Here is a 21,514-nt window from a genome sequence, read left to right as displayed (position 1 = left end):
TACCCCATGAAGCTTGAAGCAGGTCTCCCTTTCATGCCCTTTGGTTTTGCAATGATCACAAAACTTGTTTTCTTTCTTTTTGAAACCAGCCTTAGATGGATACTCCTTTTTGTAATTGTTCTGAGTTTTAGCAAATAACCCAGTAACTTCAAGTTTTTCATTATAGTTGCCATGAACCTCCCTCTGTTTCTCCACACTAAGAAGCATAGAGTAAGCTTTGTTCACTGTAGGAAAAGGATCCATGACAAGAATTTGATTTCTTGTATGATCATAGCACTCATTTAATCCCATAAGGAACTGCATCAATTTGTTCATAGACTGCAGATCCGAAACAGATTTAGAAGCTCCACAGGTACAAGATGGAAGTGGCATGAGGCAGCTCAAACCATCCCACAGAAGCTTAAGTCTAGTATAATACTTTGCAACAGAATCATTACCTTGATTAACTGAAGCAATTTCTCTTTGAATCTGATACAGTAGAGGACCATTGCTGTCACCATATCTTTCAGCTATCTCCTCTCATAGCTCTTTAGCAGTGGTGGTGTATAAAAACCCATCCACCATCTCTTTAGAAATGGAATTCAGAATCCATGAAGTAACCATGTAATTAGCTCTGGTCCGGAACTCATATTTTTCATCACTTTCCTCTGGTATAGGAAGTCTGCCATCAATGAAGCCAAGCTTGAACTTAGCCCCAAGAGCAATCTTCATAGATCTGCTCCAAGTAAGGTAATTGTTTTCTGTAAGTGGTGCTGTTACAAGCACCATTCCAGGATGATCAGACCCTTGGAGATGATAAGGATCTCCATTAGGGTTATAAGTAATTTCAGCCATATAGAAACGAATACTGGATCAGAATAGCTCTGATACCATGTAAAGATAATGAAGAGCAAGAAAAACTCTCTTTTGTATTAATTGTATTCGTTATCTATACAAGAATGAAATCTACCTCTATTTATACACAAACTGAAAGGATAAAAACAAAGAAAGTTGTTACAAGATGGTGAGGTCACCAGATAGGAAAAACAGAAAACCACAGCAAAGGAGCAGTGGTGGAATAGAAGCTTCTGTGACAGAAATCCTAACAGAATACCAGCTCAGCATAAGGAGCAGATTGGCTGAGGAGAAGACCACAGTAAACACAAACTGAAAGGATAAAAACAAAGAAAGTTGTTACAAGATGGTGAGGTCACTAGATAGGAAAAACAGAAAACCACAGCAAAGGAGCAGTGGTGGAATAGAAGCTTCTGTGACAGAAATCCTAACAGAATACCAGCTCAGCATAAGGAGCAGATTGGCTGAGGAGAAGACCACAGTAAGCTCAGTGGAGGAATCTTGTGAACCAAGGAATTGTACATCAGCTACCACTTAAACCCACCGTCAGTGGCCGCCTCTGCTAGGTTTGTCTGAGAAGACGAACTCACAAATAGAATTCGTCTGAGGACGAACTCATCTTCTCAGATAAATTAACAACTCACCTATTGGAGGTTTGAGAAATGGTGGTTGATGGCAAAAAGGGTGTCGGGGCTGGTGGTAGATGGCGACAGTGGGAATGTGGTGAATGGCGGAAATTTCAGTTTTAACCATTAGTTTTTAATTTTTGAAATTTTAGGATTTTATGAGAATTTTGAGTATTTTAAATTTTTAGGGTATTTTGATGACGTGCCAGATGATATGAACTGTGTTTGATTTTTTTAATTTCTTAAATGCCATGTCACCAAACATTAACGGTATTAAAGGAAAATTGGATGAAAAAAGCTTTCCAACTTCTAAATCGAAACTCAAGAATTTTAATGGCCAAAATTGAAGTTTGAAAACATTAATGATAAAAACCTCAAAAATCAGGGAGGGCGGGTGAAATTAAGCTCGGATACTAACCAGCAAGCTGTGACTCAAATGAGATAAGATGGACACTAAACTGTCAAAGTCGTAAATTCAATTTTTCCAGAAACACTTTCCCTCCCAAATTATCAAAAAAAATAAGTGATGCCATACTATAATTATGTAGTTTCTCTAATTAGATAGAACACAACTACAGAATTGGTAAAAGTTGTCCTTTTAAAATTCAAACATACTGATCACGTGAATAGCTGGTAATGAAAACGACAACACACTGCAACTCATAAATAAAATGAACACAAAAACCCCATAATTTACACTTATTTCACCAAAATCTCTTTGAAAAACTCATCACCATCAACCAATTCAAATTACAAACAAATTCACATAAGAAAATGGCCTCTGCAGATTCAATTATCAACATTGAAACACATAGAAGAATCTCAGAACATTCCATTTTTAACTCAAATTTCAACCAAGAAAAATGGATACAGCAGATGAAGAACATACTCAACAATGAGGCTAGTCTTGGTTATGAAACTAACAATTTTATTACCATATTTAAAGTTACCACATCGCTTAAAAATAAAAATAGAGAGTTCTATATACCACAAAAACTAGCTTTAGGACCTTACCATAATTTCTCAGCTGACCTCTACAAGTTGCAGAAATGTAAGCTTCATCAAGTAGAGTTACTTCATCAGCAGCTTGGTTTCCCCGAATTCGAGCTTCTTGCTGATCGAATCGGGGAAAAAACGGGTGATATTAGAGGGTGTTACGACGAGAATCTTGATGTTAATGATGATACATTGTCATGGATTATGGTGATTGATGGTTTGTTCTTGCTGCAGTTGCTGTATCAAGAAACGGAACAAAATGCGGATTCGTTGGAGTTTATCGACGCATTTGGAAGAAAGATTACGTTTGATTTTATCCTTAAAGATGTGATGATGATTGAAAATCAAATTCCGTTGTTCGTGTTGGATTGTCTTTTATCCATGTCGAAATCTGTGTCGGAAATCGAATCTTTGTCGTGTATGAGCGTAAAAATATGTTCGAGAATTTCTCCAATAGTACTTGAAGGGGGATTTTTCGGCCCGGATTTTGAAAATGCTTTTCATCTGTTGGATCTTCTCTACAAGATGGTTTGGTATGGAGGGTCCCAAATAACTCCATACGCATTTTCGATGAGTAGTAGTAGTATCTGGAGTCGACTATGGAGTACGATTAAGACACTAAACATCAGTGTCTTAGCCGTCCCGGTAAGAATGATTGATTTAGCTCTGAAAATCTTACAGCTTCTTGGAGTTTCGTTCTCGTTTGAAGTAGCCGAAGAGAAACATTTGATTCCGAGAGCCTCGGAGCTGTCTGATGTTAAGGTTAAATTCTGCAGCACAACTCATGGCATTAGTCACATTGCATTTGTCAAGAAGGATCATGATGTAACTCTTCGTCTTCCAACCCTCGAGTTGAACGTTTATTCAGATGTAATCATCCGTAACTTACTTGCGTATGAAACTATTACCAAACCGGAGACCCCGAATTTCGCCCGTTACATTGAACTAATGGGAGCCATGATTCAAACGGTTGAAGATGTGAAGCTGCTAAAAAATGAGAAAATTTTGATGCATAATGGAGATAATCATGAGGTTTTAAAGCTATTTAGTGGGATTAAAAGCTCCGTACCATCCGGTGGTAAGTCGGGTTTTGATCGTTCTATCGAAGAGCTTAATGAATACTACAAAAATCATTGGAAGATAAAGTTAAGAACATTAGTGAAGAAGTATGTGTATTCTTCATGGAAGGTGCTTACCATTTTTGCTACCATTTTGCTCCTGCTGTTGATGATTCTTCAGACTTTCTGCTCAGTCTACAGCTGCCATGGGATCTTCAAAATGAGACTGAGTAGCTTGAGTTTAAGCTTGCCTTCTAGCTTCTAGCGTTTTTCTTTAATCCCTCAACTTTGATGTAATTGCAACAAAAATCTATGCTTAATTTAACTCTATTTACGATAATGTTAGATGATGTTGCGATGAATTTAGCTCTATTTACGACAATTTTAGATGATGTTGCCATGAATTTAGCTCTATTTACGACAATTTTAGAAGTGTTGCGATGAATTTAACTCTATTTATGGCAATTTTAGATGTTGCGATAAATTCAGCTCAATTTCTGGCAATTACTCGCATATACGAAGAATAAGTAGTCTACGCAACAAAAGTATCGCCTCTCATAAAAAATGTTTCGCATTTTTAAAACATTTCTTGCATGTTTGTTAATATAAGAGACATGTTATAAAATTAATTGAAGACCATGTGGCACCATATAAGCCGATACTAATGTCACAGCCGGCATGGTGCTGACATGGCACCACATGATCACGAGCATACAGCAAAAGCGACTACGTTTTCAAGAGTTGGCATAAAACTAGTATATTATAATTAAACTAACATCAAAAGATGTTCATAGCATAAGCTGCAATTCCTAACAATATCTTCATTAGAAAACCTACATATTCAAGAAATTCTTAGCAGAGCTGGATCTGTACTCGAGCACTAAGAAAACTCGGAAAATACTACTAATTCCAGAAAACAACATGCATGCTTTTCGCTATTGTCTTCACCCAAAAAGATAGCCACACTTCTGACTTCACAAAATTTGATCCAAATCTGTCCTACAATTTATTTAAGAAAGTGTGGAGTAATCAAGCCTGCAATTTCAAGAAACCCGACACTGTCTCGACCACCAAATATCTTCTTCAACTTCTCATCACAAACTACGATCTTCTTATTCTCCGGATCCTAAAAACAGCAAAAAAGAACATTTCAGTTCAAACTTAAAATTGTTGTACATTCCAATATATAACAGTTCCAAGTGCTGAAAATATTTTGCGAATAAATAAACCATAGTACAGACAACACTGAAAAACAATGTAACCGTTCCTGTTGATCTTTAACATGATACAAACTCCTTCTCTATTCAGCTGTCAGTACTATCGCACAATAACTATAAAGCATAACTAGTCATGTCATTTTAACAAGAGAAACCAAAAACACAGTAATGCAAAAACGAAAGCTGCTAAGATACAAAGAAAGCATAACCACCTCACACCGTAATAATCCCACAACGAATACAAAACTCAATTACGGAGACATTATCTCCATAAACAGAACATTAGATACCAAAGTTATAAGCAGAAATATTGATGTTCATGATAATGTATAAGACGCACACCCATTGCAAAACATAAACTCCACTCGCATTTGAGAATCTTAACTATGAAGGCAACGCTAACTTCAAAAGCACAAAAATAAACACGGGAATTGTTTCAACAAAAAAATCGCTTTCAGGAACAAGAAGTCCTTTGAAAACACTATAACAAACGCAATCAAAAGATAGACAAACAGAGACAGTATCACTAGCATCAATTTGACCAAATAAAACTAAGCACAATATATTATCCACACAAAAACCGCAAACATTATAACATAACACATTATTCAAACAAAACCGTTCAAATGAATATCCAATACATAACCATACAAAGTGACATTTATACAAAAACACAACCTTTATAACAACAAGACACTAATCCAAATAAAATCCCCTTAAATAATTTCCCTCGGTTAACTACTCATCTAGGTAGCACGAACACTTAATCAACTTATTCCGTTTCAAAAACATTGTTTTCAGACACTTGACATCTCAAACACGATACTTCATTTTTTACATAGAAAACCTTAAAATAACAGCATTTCGCCATATGTGTCCAAGTGTCCCGTGCCTCCCTGTACAATGCTACCTAGCTCCTCATACAAATCTTATCCAAATACAACTAAACAAACTGAAATTAACATTAAATATAACTTTTCATAAAAAAAAAAAACATAAAACTTGTTTAAAAACATAACCAAACTAACTCCATACACAACCTTATCCAAAAAAAAAACACAAACCCAAAATCAAAAACCTCAAAAAAAACAAAAAAAACGCAAACTTTCCTCAATCAAAATAAAAAAAAAATTACCTGAAGATTATTCTCTTTGATATGAGCCCAAATGCGCTTCAAAGCTTGAGTACGAGGAATTTCAGAAGCACCCACAAGCTCTGCCATTTCAGGAGAAACAGGGCGAGGCTTCATTATACCACGGGGGCGGCGCTCCTGCTGCTGTGAAGAAGAGGAGGAAGAAGATGAAGAAACGGCGGCGTAGGTGACAGTGCGCAACGTGCGTAAGTTAGCGCCAAGAGGAGGAACCGCCACGAGAAGAGAAGTGGGTGATGGCTTGAAAAACGACAGCGTTCGAGGGGATGAGGTGGAGAAGAAAATTCCAGAAGAAATCGCCATTTTTTGTGGGAAAAATGGGTTTTCAGTGAAAGAAAAGGGTTTTATGTTATCTTTGAATTGGAAGGGATAAAGGGTTTTTTAGGGATGTGTTTGACGGATAGATGTTAGAGGGAAAATTGTGTGAACTTGTCCCGCCTGTTTAAATATCAATTTCCTCCTTAAAATAGTTGACAATGGACAATCAACACCATCTTTTTTTGTTTTTAACAACGGATAAAAAAATCCTTTGAACTTGGCACGAAATATCAAAAAGGCCCGAGGTCGTGCAATGGGATCGAAAAACTCAATAGTTGTGAAAATGGATCAAAAATATATTTAAAGAGAATGAGATATCTTATCTAGAGGTGGCCATGGGCCGGTTCAGCCCATGAACCGGCACAGAACCGGTCAAACCCGAAACCTGACGAAAACCGGCCTGAAACCGTATAAAAGGCGGTTCTGGGCCGGTTCCAAATTTGTTGAACCATGAACCGACGGTTCCGGATCGGAACCGGCGGTTCAAGGGTCGAACCCGTTGATAATAAATATATATTATATATTTAAAATATATAATGTATCTTTATCATATAGTATATTTATTTTTGCAATAAAATATATGTTATATTTGTTTTAGTTAAATTTTTGGTTAATATTTTATTTTCAAAAAAAATTCTTTATTTTCTTGTAATACTATTTCCATGAGTTATTTTATTGTTAAATTATATTTTTTAGTAATTAAATTTTAATTTTATTTTCAATTTTTTTTCTAAACCGTCCTAAACCGGAACCGGAACCGTCCAATTCCGAACCGTCATGGAACCGTCCCTTAGACGGTTCCGGGCCGGTTCAACTTTTTTCTGAACCGCGATCCGGCGGTTCCGAACCGGAACCGCCGGGTTATGAACCGTGGCCACCTCTAATCTTGTCCCCTTTACTAGGCAAAAACCGTATCAATTCACCCCTCCATTCATCAGAACCTGCTCCATTCCGACCCTCGACCACCGCACACTTACCGAAAACTTCCGACGAAAATTTTTTTAAAAAAGAAAATTCGGGGAATTTTTTTCCGACAAACGGAAGAGGAGCACCTCTACTTCTCGCCTGAGGAGTTGAGGAGCAACTTCATTGGAGATTTTTTTACCCTATATTAAAAAAAATGTTATTTAGGTGTTAATTTGAAATTTATAAAAGTAGTAAGGACTACTTTAGATTTTTTAACTATTTAGTTTATGGAGATTGTGTTTTATATGCGGTGTGAGAGGTATGCTTGAACCGGTTTGCTGTAGTAGTGAGCTTTTTTTTATCCGATTTCATGACTTTAGACGTATTTGATATTTCGTGCCAAGTTAAGAAGATTTTTGATCCTTTGTTCTTTTTGTTTTCTATTAATTCACTGCGCAAATATAAGATTCAATTTATCATTTCGCTACATTTAGAACTGTAAATTTGGGAGCGTAAATGAACCAAACCCAGTCGAAATTTAAGGTGTTCATCTTCACGTTGCATCAATATGACAATATTGAATATTGCGGTTTCTGTCTATTCAAGTTTTAAATGAGGTGCTCATGTTCTATTCATTTTAGATTATGATGTCCATATTCGGCTAATGTTTGGATCATATGTTCGTTTGTTTTAATATTAAACGAGTTGAGATCGTGTTCATTTGTTGATGTACTACACAAACAGTGCCTGACTTTGTTCATGTACGTGATAAACGAGTCGAGTTCAAGCTTGTATGAACGGATAGGAATCAAACTCTTATTACGTTGAATGTCAAACATCTCGTTTCGTTTACATCCCTACTCGAATCTGAAGTTCAAGTTGGTATTATTAAGGCAATATTACGGTTGTGGGACGGACATCCTCTAGATCGGGCGGCACTTAAGGTATAAAAGAGCTTTGATATAGGAGATGGGTTAGGCTTTGGGTGAAAGAGAGAAGGAGATAGCCTTTTTTAAAATGGGCTAATGGCATCTAAAAGCTTTGGGTAAGGCTGAAGTAAAAACATGATAGCTTAACGTTGAGGCCCAATTTATTTAAACAAGAAAATTTGAATAAAATATTGTTTATACTTTATAGCACATCAAAATAAAAATACGGCACCTCCCACTTTCAAGATTAATTAGTGTGGTCATGGCACTAATTTTTTCTTTTAGATCATACTAGAAATTTTAGGTAGATTTGGTTATATTAAACCAATTATATTAAGATACATGATCAAATATACAAAAAAAAATTGACAAATGAAAATTTAATTATTGAAATTACTTAACGAGGTGTTTTAAAATCATCGGTTCCGTCCATAGATAACGTAGTAGACCGAATAATATACTTGAGAAATTCTCTAAAATCAGACTCTAAAAGTGTTTCTTCTTTGCAGTTTAAAAAATAAAATAAAACCAAAAAGTCAATATTGAAGCTAAATAAAGAAATAGCACAAGAGTCCAAAGTTGGCATAATTCTATGTATTGGAGGAAATGATGGTTTAACTAACTTGGCCACTCTACTTCATTCCCTTTTACTCTACTCCTCCTTAGCTTGGAATCCTAAGAAACTTTGTGTTTCTATACCATGTTAACTAACACTCTAATGCTACAATTTAAACATTAATCAAACCTAGTTTATTAAAAAAGGACTTTTACTCTTTTTTGGTACTTTATTTTATAAAAAATTAATGTTATAAAAATTTACCAACTTTTACTCGCTTTGTCATTTTAATCACGCCGTCATTTTCATATACCAATTAGATATATTAGTCAAAAAATATTTGGCTTTTTATATTTACTATTTAAAGCCAAATCTATTTTTTAAAATTGAAATATGCTTATAAAAATTAGTATACAATTGACGAAATTAAAAGATTTGGCTATAAATGAAAAAATGTTAATGTTAAAAAAAATCACGAACTTTACATGTTTTCTCATTTTAATCACGCATTTTAAATTTTCTCATTTTCATGCACGAACTACCACTTTTTATCAAATTCATGCACGGTGCCGAGGTAGCACTCATTAATTGGTGTAGATGACCTTCACCTCAGCGAATTACATCAATGGAGCCGTGACGCCTCAATATTGTGCATGAATTTGAGAAAAAGTGTTAGTTCGTGCATGAAAATGAGAAAATTTAAACTGCGTGATTAAAATGAGAAAACGTGTAAAATGGATGATTTTTTATGATATTAACCATGATTTTTTTAAAAAAAATAGTCTTTTTTGAAAAAATTCAAATAGTTGGTTATAATTGAAATGTATTTATTAAAATTGGGTCAAAATTAACATACTTTAAAGGCTAGGCCATAAAGAAAAAGGTTAAAAATATAGAGCATTTTTGAGTGATTTTTTTGTTGAATAATTAAGACTAGTTAATATGGCATAAACCTCTGCATGCTGTTTGCGTAGTCTTTCAGTTTCAATTGGAGTTAGGGCTATGCTATATAAATTGTTGAGAAGTCATATATTTTTTTGTCTATTTTAGAAGTTGACATGGACTAAGTATTTACTAAGAATGATGTTCAAGGAAACATAAATTGAAATCAACAATTAATTATGATGGATTTTCCATTAAGGATTGTAAAAAATCGATCACTAAATCACTAATTAATAAAGATTAAAGATTTTATCATATTCAATGATGGAGCTAGGGGCTGGGGTGGCCTTGCCCCCCTAACTTTTGAAATCATCTATAATAATGTTAAAATTTTATGTATATTACGATTTGACCTTTCAACTTTTAAAAATTATCTCCTTACATATAATGTATATTGCAATTTGGCCTCCAGATCTCAGTACAATAATCATGGCTCCGTAACTAACCATATTAGGCTATTAGCAATATTTCTTTTTCAATTGCACAGTTTATATTGGAAATGATTTTGCACCTAATTACTAATAAAATTAATGGTTTGATTTACTATGAAAGGGAAAGAATATTTGTCCTACTTGCTTAATGTTTAGGTTTTAGTTGCTTAAATTCTTACGTTAATTATTTGGCTGCAAAAATTCAATCATTTTACGTTCCCAATTAGCTATAAAAAACACACTTTATTAATTAATTTAATGTGCAATTTTCTCCCATTTTCACATAGGTAAGTGAAATAGAATGATTGTCTTGGATATATATGGAACTATTATATAGTGCATTTATTAAAATTATCTTGAATAAATTTTTTTTGCAGTTTATAATATAAATTAATATTTTCTTAATCTTTATCAGTTAATAATTAGACTAAACTGCTCAATTTTTCCTCCAAAGGCACCATTTTACTCCATATCATTTTAATTTTTCAATGATTATAATTAACTAACACATTATTGTAAAATCATATTGGACAAGTAGAAGTTTTATGGTGTTAATGATCGACAGGGCTCTTTTGTACTATTCTTTAGAGTATACAGGTCCATATGAACCTCTATAAACTATAAGGACTTTGAAATTTTTTTTGTATTCTTTTACCATATGGGCTTATGACTACTTTTTGTCAATAGTTAACATTCTTTTTTATAGTTTTGGTCCTTTTATCAATTTTTTTAAATGAAATATTTTATAAAACTGTTGCCTCCTTCCTTTTATCCAAAAAAAAGCTAAAATAATGAACGATTTGATCCATTAATTTTACAAACAAGGACAACTATATTCATAATGTATGCCGTCCGGTATGGACTATTTACGTACTTATTTGATTGGTCCCGTTAGAAAAGAAAGATTTGATAATTTTAATTGAATCAAAATTTGAGTATAATTATTTTAATTTTTAAAATTGACTTATCAGACTATTTGATTTATAAATATATTTAACGAAAGATGAAAGTTGTAGATAACAAATATTAATTTTGCCTTGTAAATATTAAAACACCACATCAAACGGCTATGATTGTGCAATCATCATGAATTTTAATTTTTTTACAATATTTTCTTGTAACGGTAAGTTTATTCTCATAATTTCAATTTAAGTAGATGGGGCTAAAAGCAAAAATTATGATGATTAAGGTACTATAGGGATGATAGACATTCCACAAAAAAGAACACCTAACCATGGATTAATTCATAAGCAAAACTTAATCTTTCAATTTCATTTACTAATTGAAATCAATTTGACTAAGACCCGTTAACTATCTTGTTAATAATCATGTCCCTAAACATGGTTAAGCTAGGACACGTTTTGCTTTAGAACAATGAGTGCATATGGCTCCAGCTCATTGATCAAAGTATTTAGTTTTTTTTTTTAAAGAAAGTATTTAGTTTTTTTTTGAAATAAAGTATTTAGTTTATTTAACTAAAGGAGAACCAAAAAATAGCATGTTTCATAAAAAAATAATACAATTTTTTAAATTTAAATAATATCACAAATAAATTATTAATTTTTCACAATTTAAAATACCAATTTTTTGTGATAAAAATTGATGATTCGAATGTGTATTGTCTAATGTCCATTTTTATTTCTCTTATTAATTGGAAAACTGTTCGATGATCTGAATTATAAAAAGTTAATATAATCTACTTACGACTTTGCTAAAGTTTAAAATTTGTACAATAACTGCATTTTTCTTTTTAATTATACGATTCATTCATCATTTTCTTTTTTCATTATTAACTAATTTTTTCCTTTCCTTCTTTCTTCTAATTCTATGGTAATGTGACTATTATTACAACGATTATAATGTAAGAACTATAAACTTCATTAAAATTTGTTAAATGGGAGTATGCCACATTGTTTTCGAGTATAAATAAACATGTGTTTATATATTGATCGGAATTTTTTACTTAATACCACTTAATAGTAATTATTTTTCATCAATATTAACTAATCATAGAATTAAACAAAAAATTTCCATTGTTGAAACAAAATACAAGAAGACTAATGTTTTTTGTTTATTTATGCAAATGTGGCAAATGTTGGCTTCAATAGAACCAATCATGGGTCGACAGCAAAATTATGGATCCAACATAGCAACTAGAATTTGGGTGATTATGTCAAAAAACTTTGCTTACAAATTACATTATGCCAGTTGCCAAAATGCAATGCCTGCATTCATATTTTCTACAAGGACTAAAGGTTCAGTAGTAAACTTGAAGAATTGGGTCCACCGTTCATAATCATGTTTCCCATAAGCATAATCAGCTAATGGTCTAATTAAATTTTTTATTTTATTAAAAAAAATTAATTTTATATTAAATATTGGATAATAGTTTTTAAATAAAATCTCTTATCTTTTCAATTTTATTTATGTTAGTTGTATCAATATACTTAAATGATATTGATATAATTTAGGAAAGGCCGTTTAATCATCGAAAATATCTCTTTTTTTATTTATAGTCCAAACTATCAAAATCGTTAATCTTGTCTATTTTTCAATTTTCAGTTTTATCTGTAGTCAGTTATTTAAATTGGAGAGAAAAATATTCAAATATATTTTATATATAAAATTGTTGATGGTAAAAACATAAATTGAAACAATATGAAACAATATAAAAAATATAGTGAATTTTTCTTTAATCTAATTGTATAAATGACTATAATTGAAATAAAAAATTAAAAACGGATTAAAAATTGACTATTTTAAAAGTATAAGTTGAAAAAAAAAAACTAAAGGGTAAATTATTTTGAATGATTAGGCCTATAATTACTCAAATTTAATTTATATATTCAATTTTTTTTTTATGAATATATATTCAATATTATTCTATAATATTATTGAATTCTATATAGAAATGAGAAAATGTGTTGTGGTGTGGTAAGAATTATCCTACCTTAAACTTTGAGTACTCCAAAAGCTCAAATGCAAACCAAACTAGATCAATGAGAGATATAAATCAACTATTATCATATATTCATATAAGTCAATTTCAATTAATTAAAAGGTCTTTGACAAACAAAATTAATTAAAATGTAACGACCTACATTAATAATCATTTACAATCATATACATTACCCCACTTCATAACCACCTCCATTTTTTAACTTGATGAAAAGTAAATTTAAACCACAATGTCATTAACCAATAATCATCATTATTGACACTAACACACAACTCACCGTAGCTAGTAATTCAGACCGATTGAACCAAAATAATTATTTTTTTAATATATAATTATCGAATTGAATCTGGCTATTAAAATATTTGACTTATTAAGCTCACGAGAATAATCAAACTCTTATTAATTTACTTTTTATCCTTTATCCTTATATGTATTTATAATATTATTTTTATTTTATAATTAATATTTAATTTCAAATATTTTTATGAATAATTGAGTCAAATAAAAGTCATAATTATTCTATTAAATTCAAATTCGAACTTCTAAAACAAAATTTGATCCGAGTTAAATTGAATTTCAAATTTTAAAATTGAACCAAATTTGGCCGTGTTCAGACTCGACTCGGTTCGATTAATACCCTACTACATCATGAACTCAAGATCAAACGGCTCAAATTAGTTTGGTAGATAGTGGGTCCCACACATTCCACATCAATAAAGTTGCCAACATTTTTAAGCAATTAAATTAATTAATCTCTTACAATACACACAAGATTTCCCTTTTCCTATTTATTGTGTTCTCCTCACTTTCTTATTTCACTCACTACTTAAACAAACTCAGACAAACACACTAAACCCCATAAACAAACATGACTTGTAATAAAGGTTTACTTCTTGTTTCTCTATTATGCATTGTTATTTCCGGCCATGTTTCCGGCCAACAACCACCGACGACAACCCCTGCTCCTCCTACACAAACACCACCACCAGCCACCACCACTCCTCCTCCAGTCTCAACTCCACCACCAGTAACTCAATCTCCACCACCAGTAACTCAATCTCCCCCACCAGCAACAACTCCTCCTCCTGTTTCAGCTCCACCACCGGTAACACAATCTCCACCACCAGCTACTCCTCCTCCTGTTAGTGCACCACCACCAGCAACTCCTCCACCAGCTACACCACCGCCAGCCACTCCTCCACCTGCCTCTCCACCCCCAGCAACTCCACCGCCTGCAGCTTCACCTCCTCCAGCAAGTCCTCCACCACCGGTTGCATCTCCTCCTCCACCGGCAAGTCCTCCCCCAGCTGTTCCACCACCGGCCCCTCTGGCTGCTCCACCTGCACAAGTGCCAGCTCCATCTCCAAGTAAAACGAAACTGAAAGCTCCGGCTCCTTCTCCTTTAGCTTTGAGCCCACCGTCTCCGCCTCTTGGTCCGGCTCCGGCTCCTAGCTTGGGTGCCGTTTCTCCGGGACCAGCCGGTACCGATGTGGTATGTATTTTTTTCATACATTTTACGTACAAAATGATTAAATTATATTGCATTAATGCTAATCACTAGATTATAATCTGTTAATTAAGATCTAACCAATCTAAATCTGATTAGTTCATCATATCCTTAAGATCATTATAATTTGTTTTATAGAAATTAGTTTCGTTCAGTGTTTTTATAATATTTTAAAGAAAAAATCATTGTGGTTCCTCAATTTATAAGTTGGAGTCGGCTAGCTCCCACTAAGATATTTTAAGTAAATTAAGGACAAAACTCTCTATTTTGGTTAATTAACCTCTAAATTAGGAAATCACGCACGGTACATGAACGGACCCGTTTTGTGCAATTTGCAAATTAATTGATTTAATATTATAGAATATTTTCTTTAATTAATTAAAATTGTTAAGTATTAGTTAATTGATTATAATATATAAGTTCAGGGACCACAATGTTCCTTTGCTTATGTTTTAAATGGTTCATTGTCTTTGGCGTGAAAGTAAGAATTACATCCAATTTCAAATGGACATTTAAAATATAAAAATGGAGCACGTGAAAGTAATAAATTAATAGAACTTTTATACACCTTAATTTATTAGAGATTAATTTGGGTGATAGAAATAAAAAAATCATTATAGAGTACTTTTATATATATTGTTTTTTATTTATTTGTTAGAAGTTGAACGTGTGAGCTATACAACTAAAAATAATTCATGCCGTATAGAAAATATAGATTATTATTTACTCTCGTTCAAGACACCTCATGAAATTATTAAAAAAAAAAAGAAATTTACACCGTATAGAAGATATAGATTATTATTTACATAAATGAACATGGCATGTAGAGATTCAAAACCGAAACCTACACGATCCTCATAATTCACTCGCTCATTGATCATTCTTTTATCACTTTAATATCAGTTCTATTTAAATGTTAATTAAATTCAACTTTCTTTTTGTGTATTTGGAAAGTGGGGTCGCTTATGGAAAGAGTTGAATTAACGACCTAACAGTTTGATGTCTAACGCTTATAATTAAAAAAAAGATTATAATATATAGTTTTTTAACGGTTTATTATTTGTTAGTTAATTATATTACTTATGTTTAACTTGCAGAGTGGAGTAGAAAAAGCTTTCTCAATGCAGAAGATGATCGGAAGCTTGGTGTTTGGATTGGCTTTCTCGTGGTTGCTAAATTAATTAATTAGTTATATCTCAGTTTATGCTTTTATGTTAATTTTTGAATTTATATTTTGAGCTTACAAAAATATACACTCGATCGGTTGTATTCATTCTTTGGTGGAGATTTTTGGGTGTATTGATTTTATTAATTTCTTGTTTCCCGGATTTCTTTATTCTATTTTAATGCTACCTATCTAGTTTCCTCTTTTACTATTTTTTTAGTAGTGATAATTATATTAATTAGTAAATAGATAAATTTATAATTAGTTTGATTTAGAATTTTTATAAATTCTGATTAATTCAAAATTTATATATTGTAATCATGATAAATAACTGCCGGCGGGCTGATCTATAAGTTATGGGATGTACCTGAAAGAGATAAGAAGAACAGATGTCAGGTTGAATACCGGTGGGGGAAAGCGGCAATTCGAACGTTCAAATCAATTTCAGTAGGTAAAGAAGAAGAGAAAAAGAAAGATATTGAAAAAAAAATTACCTTTAGGGTTTTCACGTAAGGTGCCTTTTATAGGTTTACCCTGTGCAAACCTGATGTAGCGGATTTCTTCTTTTTTTTCGGTCCCCACTTTTCAATTAGCTGATGTGGCAGCTTTCTGTTGCTTCTCAAATACAGTGCCGGATATACAATCGCGATATGCAAGGAACATTTTTCATGTATCAGATACTGTTTGTGGTCTCCAAATGTTTATTAAGATTGTTATCTTTGTACATAGTTTGTCCGAGTTTTCAGTTTATAATGCGTTTCTGCCTTCTTCGTTTCTCATTTATGCCGAGATACTCTAATGTATTCAAGTTGTCTCTACGTTTTTTCCAACGTCATTATCGCATTATTATGGTATCTCGACCCGCGTCCCCCCAATTGCTTGACTTAGCATTATCCCGTCCGAGTGAGGTTGCTTCGCCCTTATGAGGTGTTACTGTTATGTTATCAATTGTTAATTCTAGAAAAAATATCTTCAAAAAAAGTTTATCCATAATCCATAATCTATAAATTTTGAATCAATTCAAAATTTATAGTAAAAATTATGAAATCAAACTAACCTGTAATTTTGTCCATTTAATAATTAATATAATTATTTATCTTTACTGGAAAATAATAAAAGAGGAAACTAGGTAGGTAGCATAGAATGAATACAATCGATCGAGTGTATACTAAGAAGCATGAAACGTCGACGAAGTTGCATGTCCCGTTTCAGTAACATTTCGGAAACAGGAAACTCTCAAAAACTCCCGGAAACTCATAAGGAAAGTTTCGGGCCGTTTCCGTAAATAAAAAAAATATATAGTTATAAAAAAATCTAAAAAGTTATCAACTAATAATTTTTTTGAATCAATTACCCACAAATTTTTTGTTTATTTTATCTAAAATAAAACTTATCTTCTTATTTTTATTGAATTCAATTATGTGTGATTTGTTTTATTAATTGACATAAATATATAAACAAAATTTAATATATATAATATTTTATAATTTCTAATATTATACATATATTCTTATATTTTTTATTATTTATACGTTTCCACCATGTTTCGTGTCCTTTATTTTAAAAAAAATCCGTTTTCCCGTGTCTGTTTTATGTCGTTACCGTTTTCCGTTTCCGTTTCCGTGCTACCTAGAGTGTATATATTTATAGGCTCAAAATATAAATTCAAAAATTAACATAAAAGCATAAACTGAGATATAACTAATTTAATTTAGGAACCACAAGAAAGCTAATCCAAATACTAAACTAAACAGATCAAAGTATTATAATCAAATTAAAATAGTGTAAAGTTGAATCACTCCCAAAATTAATTATTCTTGATTGATAAACTAACTTTTACTACAAGTTTCATTCATTACATCGCACGAATATGCCAATAAAACTTGACTGTATAAACTACTCTTTTTTATTACATTAGCCAAAGACAGAACAAAAATTAAGAAGCTCTACACCTGCGAGGGAATAAAACCTTCAGTATGTCTTCCATAATATAGCTCATAATACCTTCCGACAAATTTTTATAAAGAACGACACAGACAGGCACAAATACGCCATTTAGCGTTGAGAAGGTTCGTGTTTGCATTAAACCTAATGCCATTTCGAAGAACTTCCACAACCGACTTACTATCTACTTCAAGGATAATATATTAATACCCTCGATTTCGAGATGTCTCAAGACCATCTAAAGCGCCCTAGAGTTTTGCTTGAAGAACGCTATGACCAAACAACCACTCTCTATTACTCTTTCGAGCAATGACTCCAGTAGTAGCTATGTTCGACGAATATCAAACTGGCCGATACATGCATACACACACAAAAAATGGGACATAGATGCAAACTTGAAAAATGAAAGACACGGTAAGATGGGTTATGACATTCACATTAGCACCAATCAATGAGATTTTTGAACAGGTATTATAATTCTAAAAAAATAAAAAATTCATAGCTTGAATGGAAAAAACTAGAAATAATTACTGAAATTACAAAAAACGATATTAATATATTTTATCGGCATATAATCCTTCTACTATTTTCAATTTTGTTTGTTCTTTCTAGACTAGCTTAATTGAAATAATTTTGGATTTCTTAATTGCAAACAGTTTATATAGAAGGGGATGACAACTTATAGAGAGGGGAATACAAACCAAAATATATAATTGCAGAGAGATCCAACAAGCAATCTTGGAGTAATCATAGTGTTGAAATCACGCTGGAAATGGACATTGAAAAAGGACTCAACTGAAGACTAATAAAGAAAGTTAAGGGATCAGATAAGTAAAAATAAAAATTAGTTTACATTTGCTACTAAACAAAAGTTAAGTTTAGTGTCCTTTAAAACATTAAATCTTTTAATACACTAGTTGTCACACTTGTGTTTATAGTTAGGGGTGGGCATTCGGTCCATTCGGCATGAACCAAGAACCCCAAAATTGAACTAACCAATCAACCGAATGTTCAAAATTCAACGGATCAAACATTAAACATTAACCAAAATCAAACTGGCGGGAAAAAATATTCAAAACTAAAGCGGACCGAATCAATCGGTAATTCGATTGGCTTGATTAAAAACCGACACAAATACAAAGAACTTATAAATAAGTTTAACAAATAACAAATATTTGGTCGGTGCGGTTAATTCGGACATTCCAAATCTCAAACAATAACCTAAGACAAAACTATTAAATTCCTAAAACCGAACAGACCGAAAGTCATCAGTTTAGTTGGTTAATTCAGTTGGTTAGACATTTTACTCACCCCTATTTACTCTAATAACTACTGATTGCTCAGAGAATCACATATACAGTAAATGATAAAGTAAGTAAAGAAGTACTAGTTTTTCTTCTATATTTCATATCAAAAGAAACATATAATTCTGAAGGGAAAAAATCACAAAGTTGGGAAGAATTCTCACCGATAGACCAACTTGCCTCCTTGCACAATCCTCGGTCACCAACTAATTTACGGGTTTAGACGGATCAGAGAGACGAGTACTGCATAAAAGTATACCAAGAGAACAATAGCAATAAGCTTAAAAACAAGAAAAGAGTCACCCTGTCTCGTACAAATATTGCTGATTGGAAGTGTAGCAAATCATTAAGTTCTCAGAACTTCAAAGGGTACAAATCGGCATTAGAGTTAAGATAAAAGAGACAACAATTACAAGCTAAACTAATGATAAATCAACAGCATATGTATCTATTTAGTCTCACGAACTACTGAAATCAGACAAGTGCTTGAAGCTCTTGGAAACATTAAAACTTTTCTTAGAACTTCTGATTGCTTCTCTGGCTTACCATCACAGCAAGTTATAGCAACATTATTCAAGAGCTTAGCATATTTGAGGAAATACGCTATTACTTCCAGATCTCCTGAAACATCTCTTAAGCCTCTAAATTCCACACTCTCAAGTGATGACTTCAAACACAGCGCCACATTTTGTTCGGGCTTCATCTCCACTGCAGAACTCATATGGGCGAAGGTGCAATATGGTTTATTCAAAAAACTGATAAACTTCAGATTTGGAGCTATGCAGAGCATAACAGGCAAATATGACCATTCATCACCACAATTGTAGACTATTAACCGAGTCAATCGAGTCAAATATGACCATGCTTTAACAATTGAACTAGGAGTTTTAACTTCAATGTTAAGCTTTTTATAAACACTGATGCTAAGATTGTCAAGGTTTGGAGCATTAATAACAACCTTAGATTCTCTGTCAAGATCAAAGTACTGAAATTTTTTAAGGGAAGATGAGTTGACATTCAATGTCTCGATATCATCAGACGAATCCTTAATGATATGTAAAAGCTCAAGAATCGGACAGTTAGATAAAAGCATTTGTATATTAGAATCAGACAGGTTAGTGAGATGTACCAGATAAAGAGACTTCAGAACAGACTTTGATAATTTCGGGGGAAACCGAAGAACTGGTCCCTTCAGATAAATTCCCTCAAAGTTCTCATTTTTTCAGTTTCAATTATAGTCAATTGCTCGAGTTTGAATGAAAAAAATTCAATATGCGTTCTAGATTATTTCATGTTTGGAATTTTTGATGTTAAATTAGAATAATATAAAGAAATCTGAACGACATATTTAAACTTTTTTTCACTTTTATTTGAGCAATTGGCTATAATTGAAACTGAAAAATAAAAAATGGGCTAAAATTGAAGATTTTAAAAAATTTCAATTTGGGCCATAAACAAAAAATTTCAAAAAATGGGATATTTTTTTATGATTAAACCTTTATTTAAGCTAGTGTCGATTTATGTGTTTCACACGTGGTTCGTAGTATGATTCTAATTTTAAAAATTATCATGTATTTTTAAAGTATTTAATTTTCATAAGGATGATTTTATAATTTTATTAGAAATTGTAAATTTATTTATATTTATTCATTTATAATCTATAATTACTTTAAAGTATTAAGTCTTAAATCATCTAGAAGATACTTATGCTATTGAAAATTTTATGTAATGTCAATTTATAAAAGCAAAACTTAATAATTACATACTTTTTATTTGTCAAAGAAAAAACTATAATATATTTTATTAACAGTTGTTTATTTGTTAGTTAATTATATTACTTATATTTAACTTGCAAAGTGGAGTAGAACAGGTTTTGTGGATTGCAAAAGATGATCAGAAACTTGGTATCTTGATTAGTTTTCTTGTAGTTCTTAAATTAAATTTTTTATATCTCAGTTTATGCTTTTAATTTAATTTTTGAATTTAAATTTTGATCTTATACAAATATATACTATATCGGTTATATTCGTTTTTTGGTGGAAATTTTTGGGTGTACTGATTTTATTAATCTCTTGTATCTTTAATTTTTTTATTGTACTAGTTTTTTTGGCCACGTGCTACGCACGTTAACGATATCTATATGACCCGTTATCTAATATTATAATTGAATATTTTTTTAATAATATATTATAATTTAAATTTTATTAGACTTGTATTTAGTTTGTTTTGTTTAATTATTTTATAAAATTTTAATTTCTTTTATTGAAAATGTTAAAAAGTTAGAATTAACCAATATATTTAATTTTTGATATTGTTGTTATTAAAAAATGATATGTGATTGAAACAAATTTATATTATTTTTTATTGTATATAACTAATAAATATCAAAAATATCAAAACTTTAACACAAATATTATAATATGATTATTTAATATTAATGAAACTCGTCATATTATTTTATATATAGTGATATATCTGTGCTATTTTTATTAGAATTAGAAATTTAACACATAATGATAGTTGTTGCACAATTCCTTTTAGGATTAGGAATTTAATATATAATGGTAGCTATTGCGATAATTATTTTTAATATGTTTTCTTTATGGATTAGAAATGCCATCTTTCTATTTGTTAAACACAAATATTTTAATATGTCAAAATATGTAAAGGGT

The 21,514-nt window shown here is 31.7% G+C and overlaps 4 protein-coding genes across 4 annotated transcripts; 2 read left to right on the top strand and 2 right to left on the bottom strand.

Moving 5' to 3' along the window:
- Positions 1-2,234: 2,234 nt before the first annotated feature.
- On the top strand, positions 2,235-3,779 carry LOC126660543 (putative UPF0481 protein At3g02645). Its single transcript, XM_050354108.1, has one exon. The coding sequence runs from the start codon at positions 2,235-2,237 to the stop codon at positions 3,777-3,779; it is 1,545 nt and encodes a 514-aa protein (XP_050210065.1).
- A 476-nt stretch (positions 3,780-4,255) lies between these two features.
- On the bottom strand, positions 4,256-6,282 carry LOC126662242 (upstream activation factor subunit UAF30-like). Its single transcript, XM_050356151.2, has 2 exons — positions 5,867-6,282; positions 4,256-4,640 (listed from the first exon to the last, which is right to left on the bottom strand). The coding sequence occupies exons 1-2, from the start codon at positions 6,182-6,184 to the stop codon at positions 4,521-4,523; spliced, it is 438 nt and encodes a 145-aa protein (XP_050212108.1). The 5' UTR covers positions 6,185-6,282; the 3' UTR covers positions 4,256-4,520.
- Positions 6,283-13,734: 7,452 nt separating this feature from the next.
- LOC126661429 (classical arabinogalactan protein 9) lies at positions 13,735-15,802 on the top strand. The gene is made up of 2 exons (XM_050355285.2): positions 13,735-14,414; positions 15,527-15,802. Exons 1-2 carry the CDS (start codon positions 13,791-13,793, stop codon positions 15,608-15,610), a joined length of 708 nt encoding a protein of 235 aa, XP_050211242.1. The 5' UTR covers positions 13,735-13,790; the 3' UTR covers positions 15,611-15,802.
- Positions 15,803-18,691: 2,889 nt separating this feature from the next.
- LOC126660542 (uncharacterized) lies at positions 18,692-19,935 on the bottom strand. The gene is made up of 2 exons (XM_050354107.2): positions 19,389-19,935; positions 18,692-19,085 (listed from the first exon to the last, which is right to left on the bottom strand). Exons 1-2 carry the CDS (start codon positions 19,933-19,935, stop codon positions 19,054-19,056), a joined length of 579 nt encoding a protein of 192 aa, XP_050210064.1. The 3' UTR covers positions 18,692-19,053.
- Positions 19,936-21,514: the final 1,579 nt, after the last annotated feature.

The sequence above is a fragment of the Mercurialis annua genome, linkage group LG8 (genome assembly GCF_937616625.2).
Source record: "Mercurialis annua linkage group LG8, ddMerAnnu1.2, whole genome shotgun sequence".
Classification (NCBI taxonomy): domain Eukaryota; kingdom Viridiplantae; phylum Streptophyta; class Magnoliopsida; order Malpighiales; family Euphorbiaceae; genus Mercurialis; species Mercurialis annua.
The sequence above is the reverse complement of the archived record's forward strand: the minus strand, read 5'-3'. Positions and strand labels throughout refer to the sequence as shown.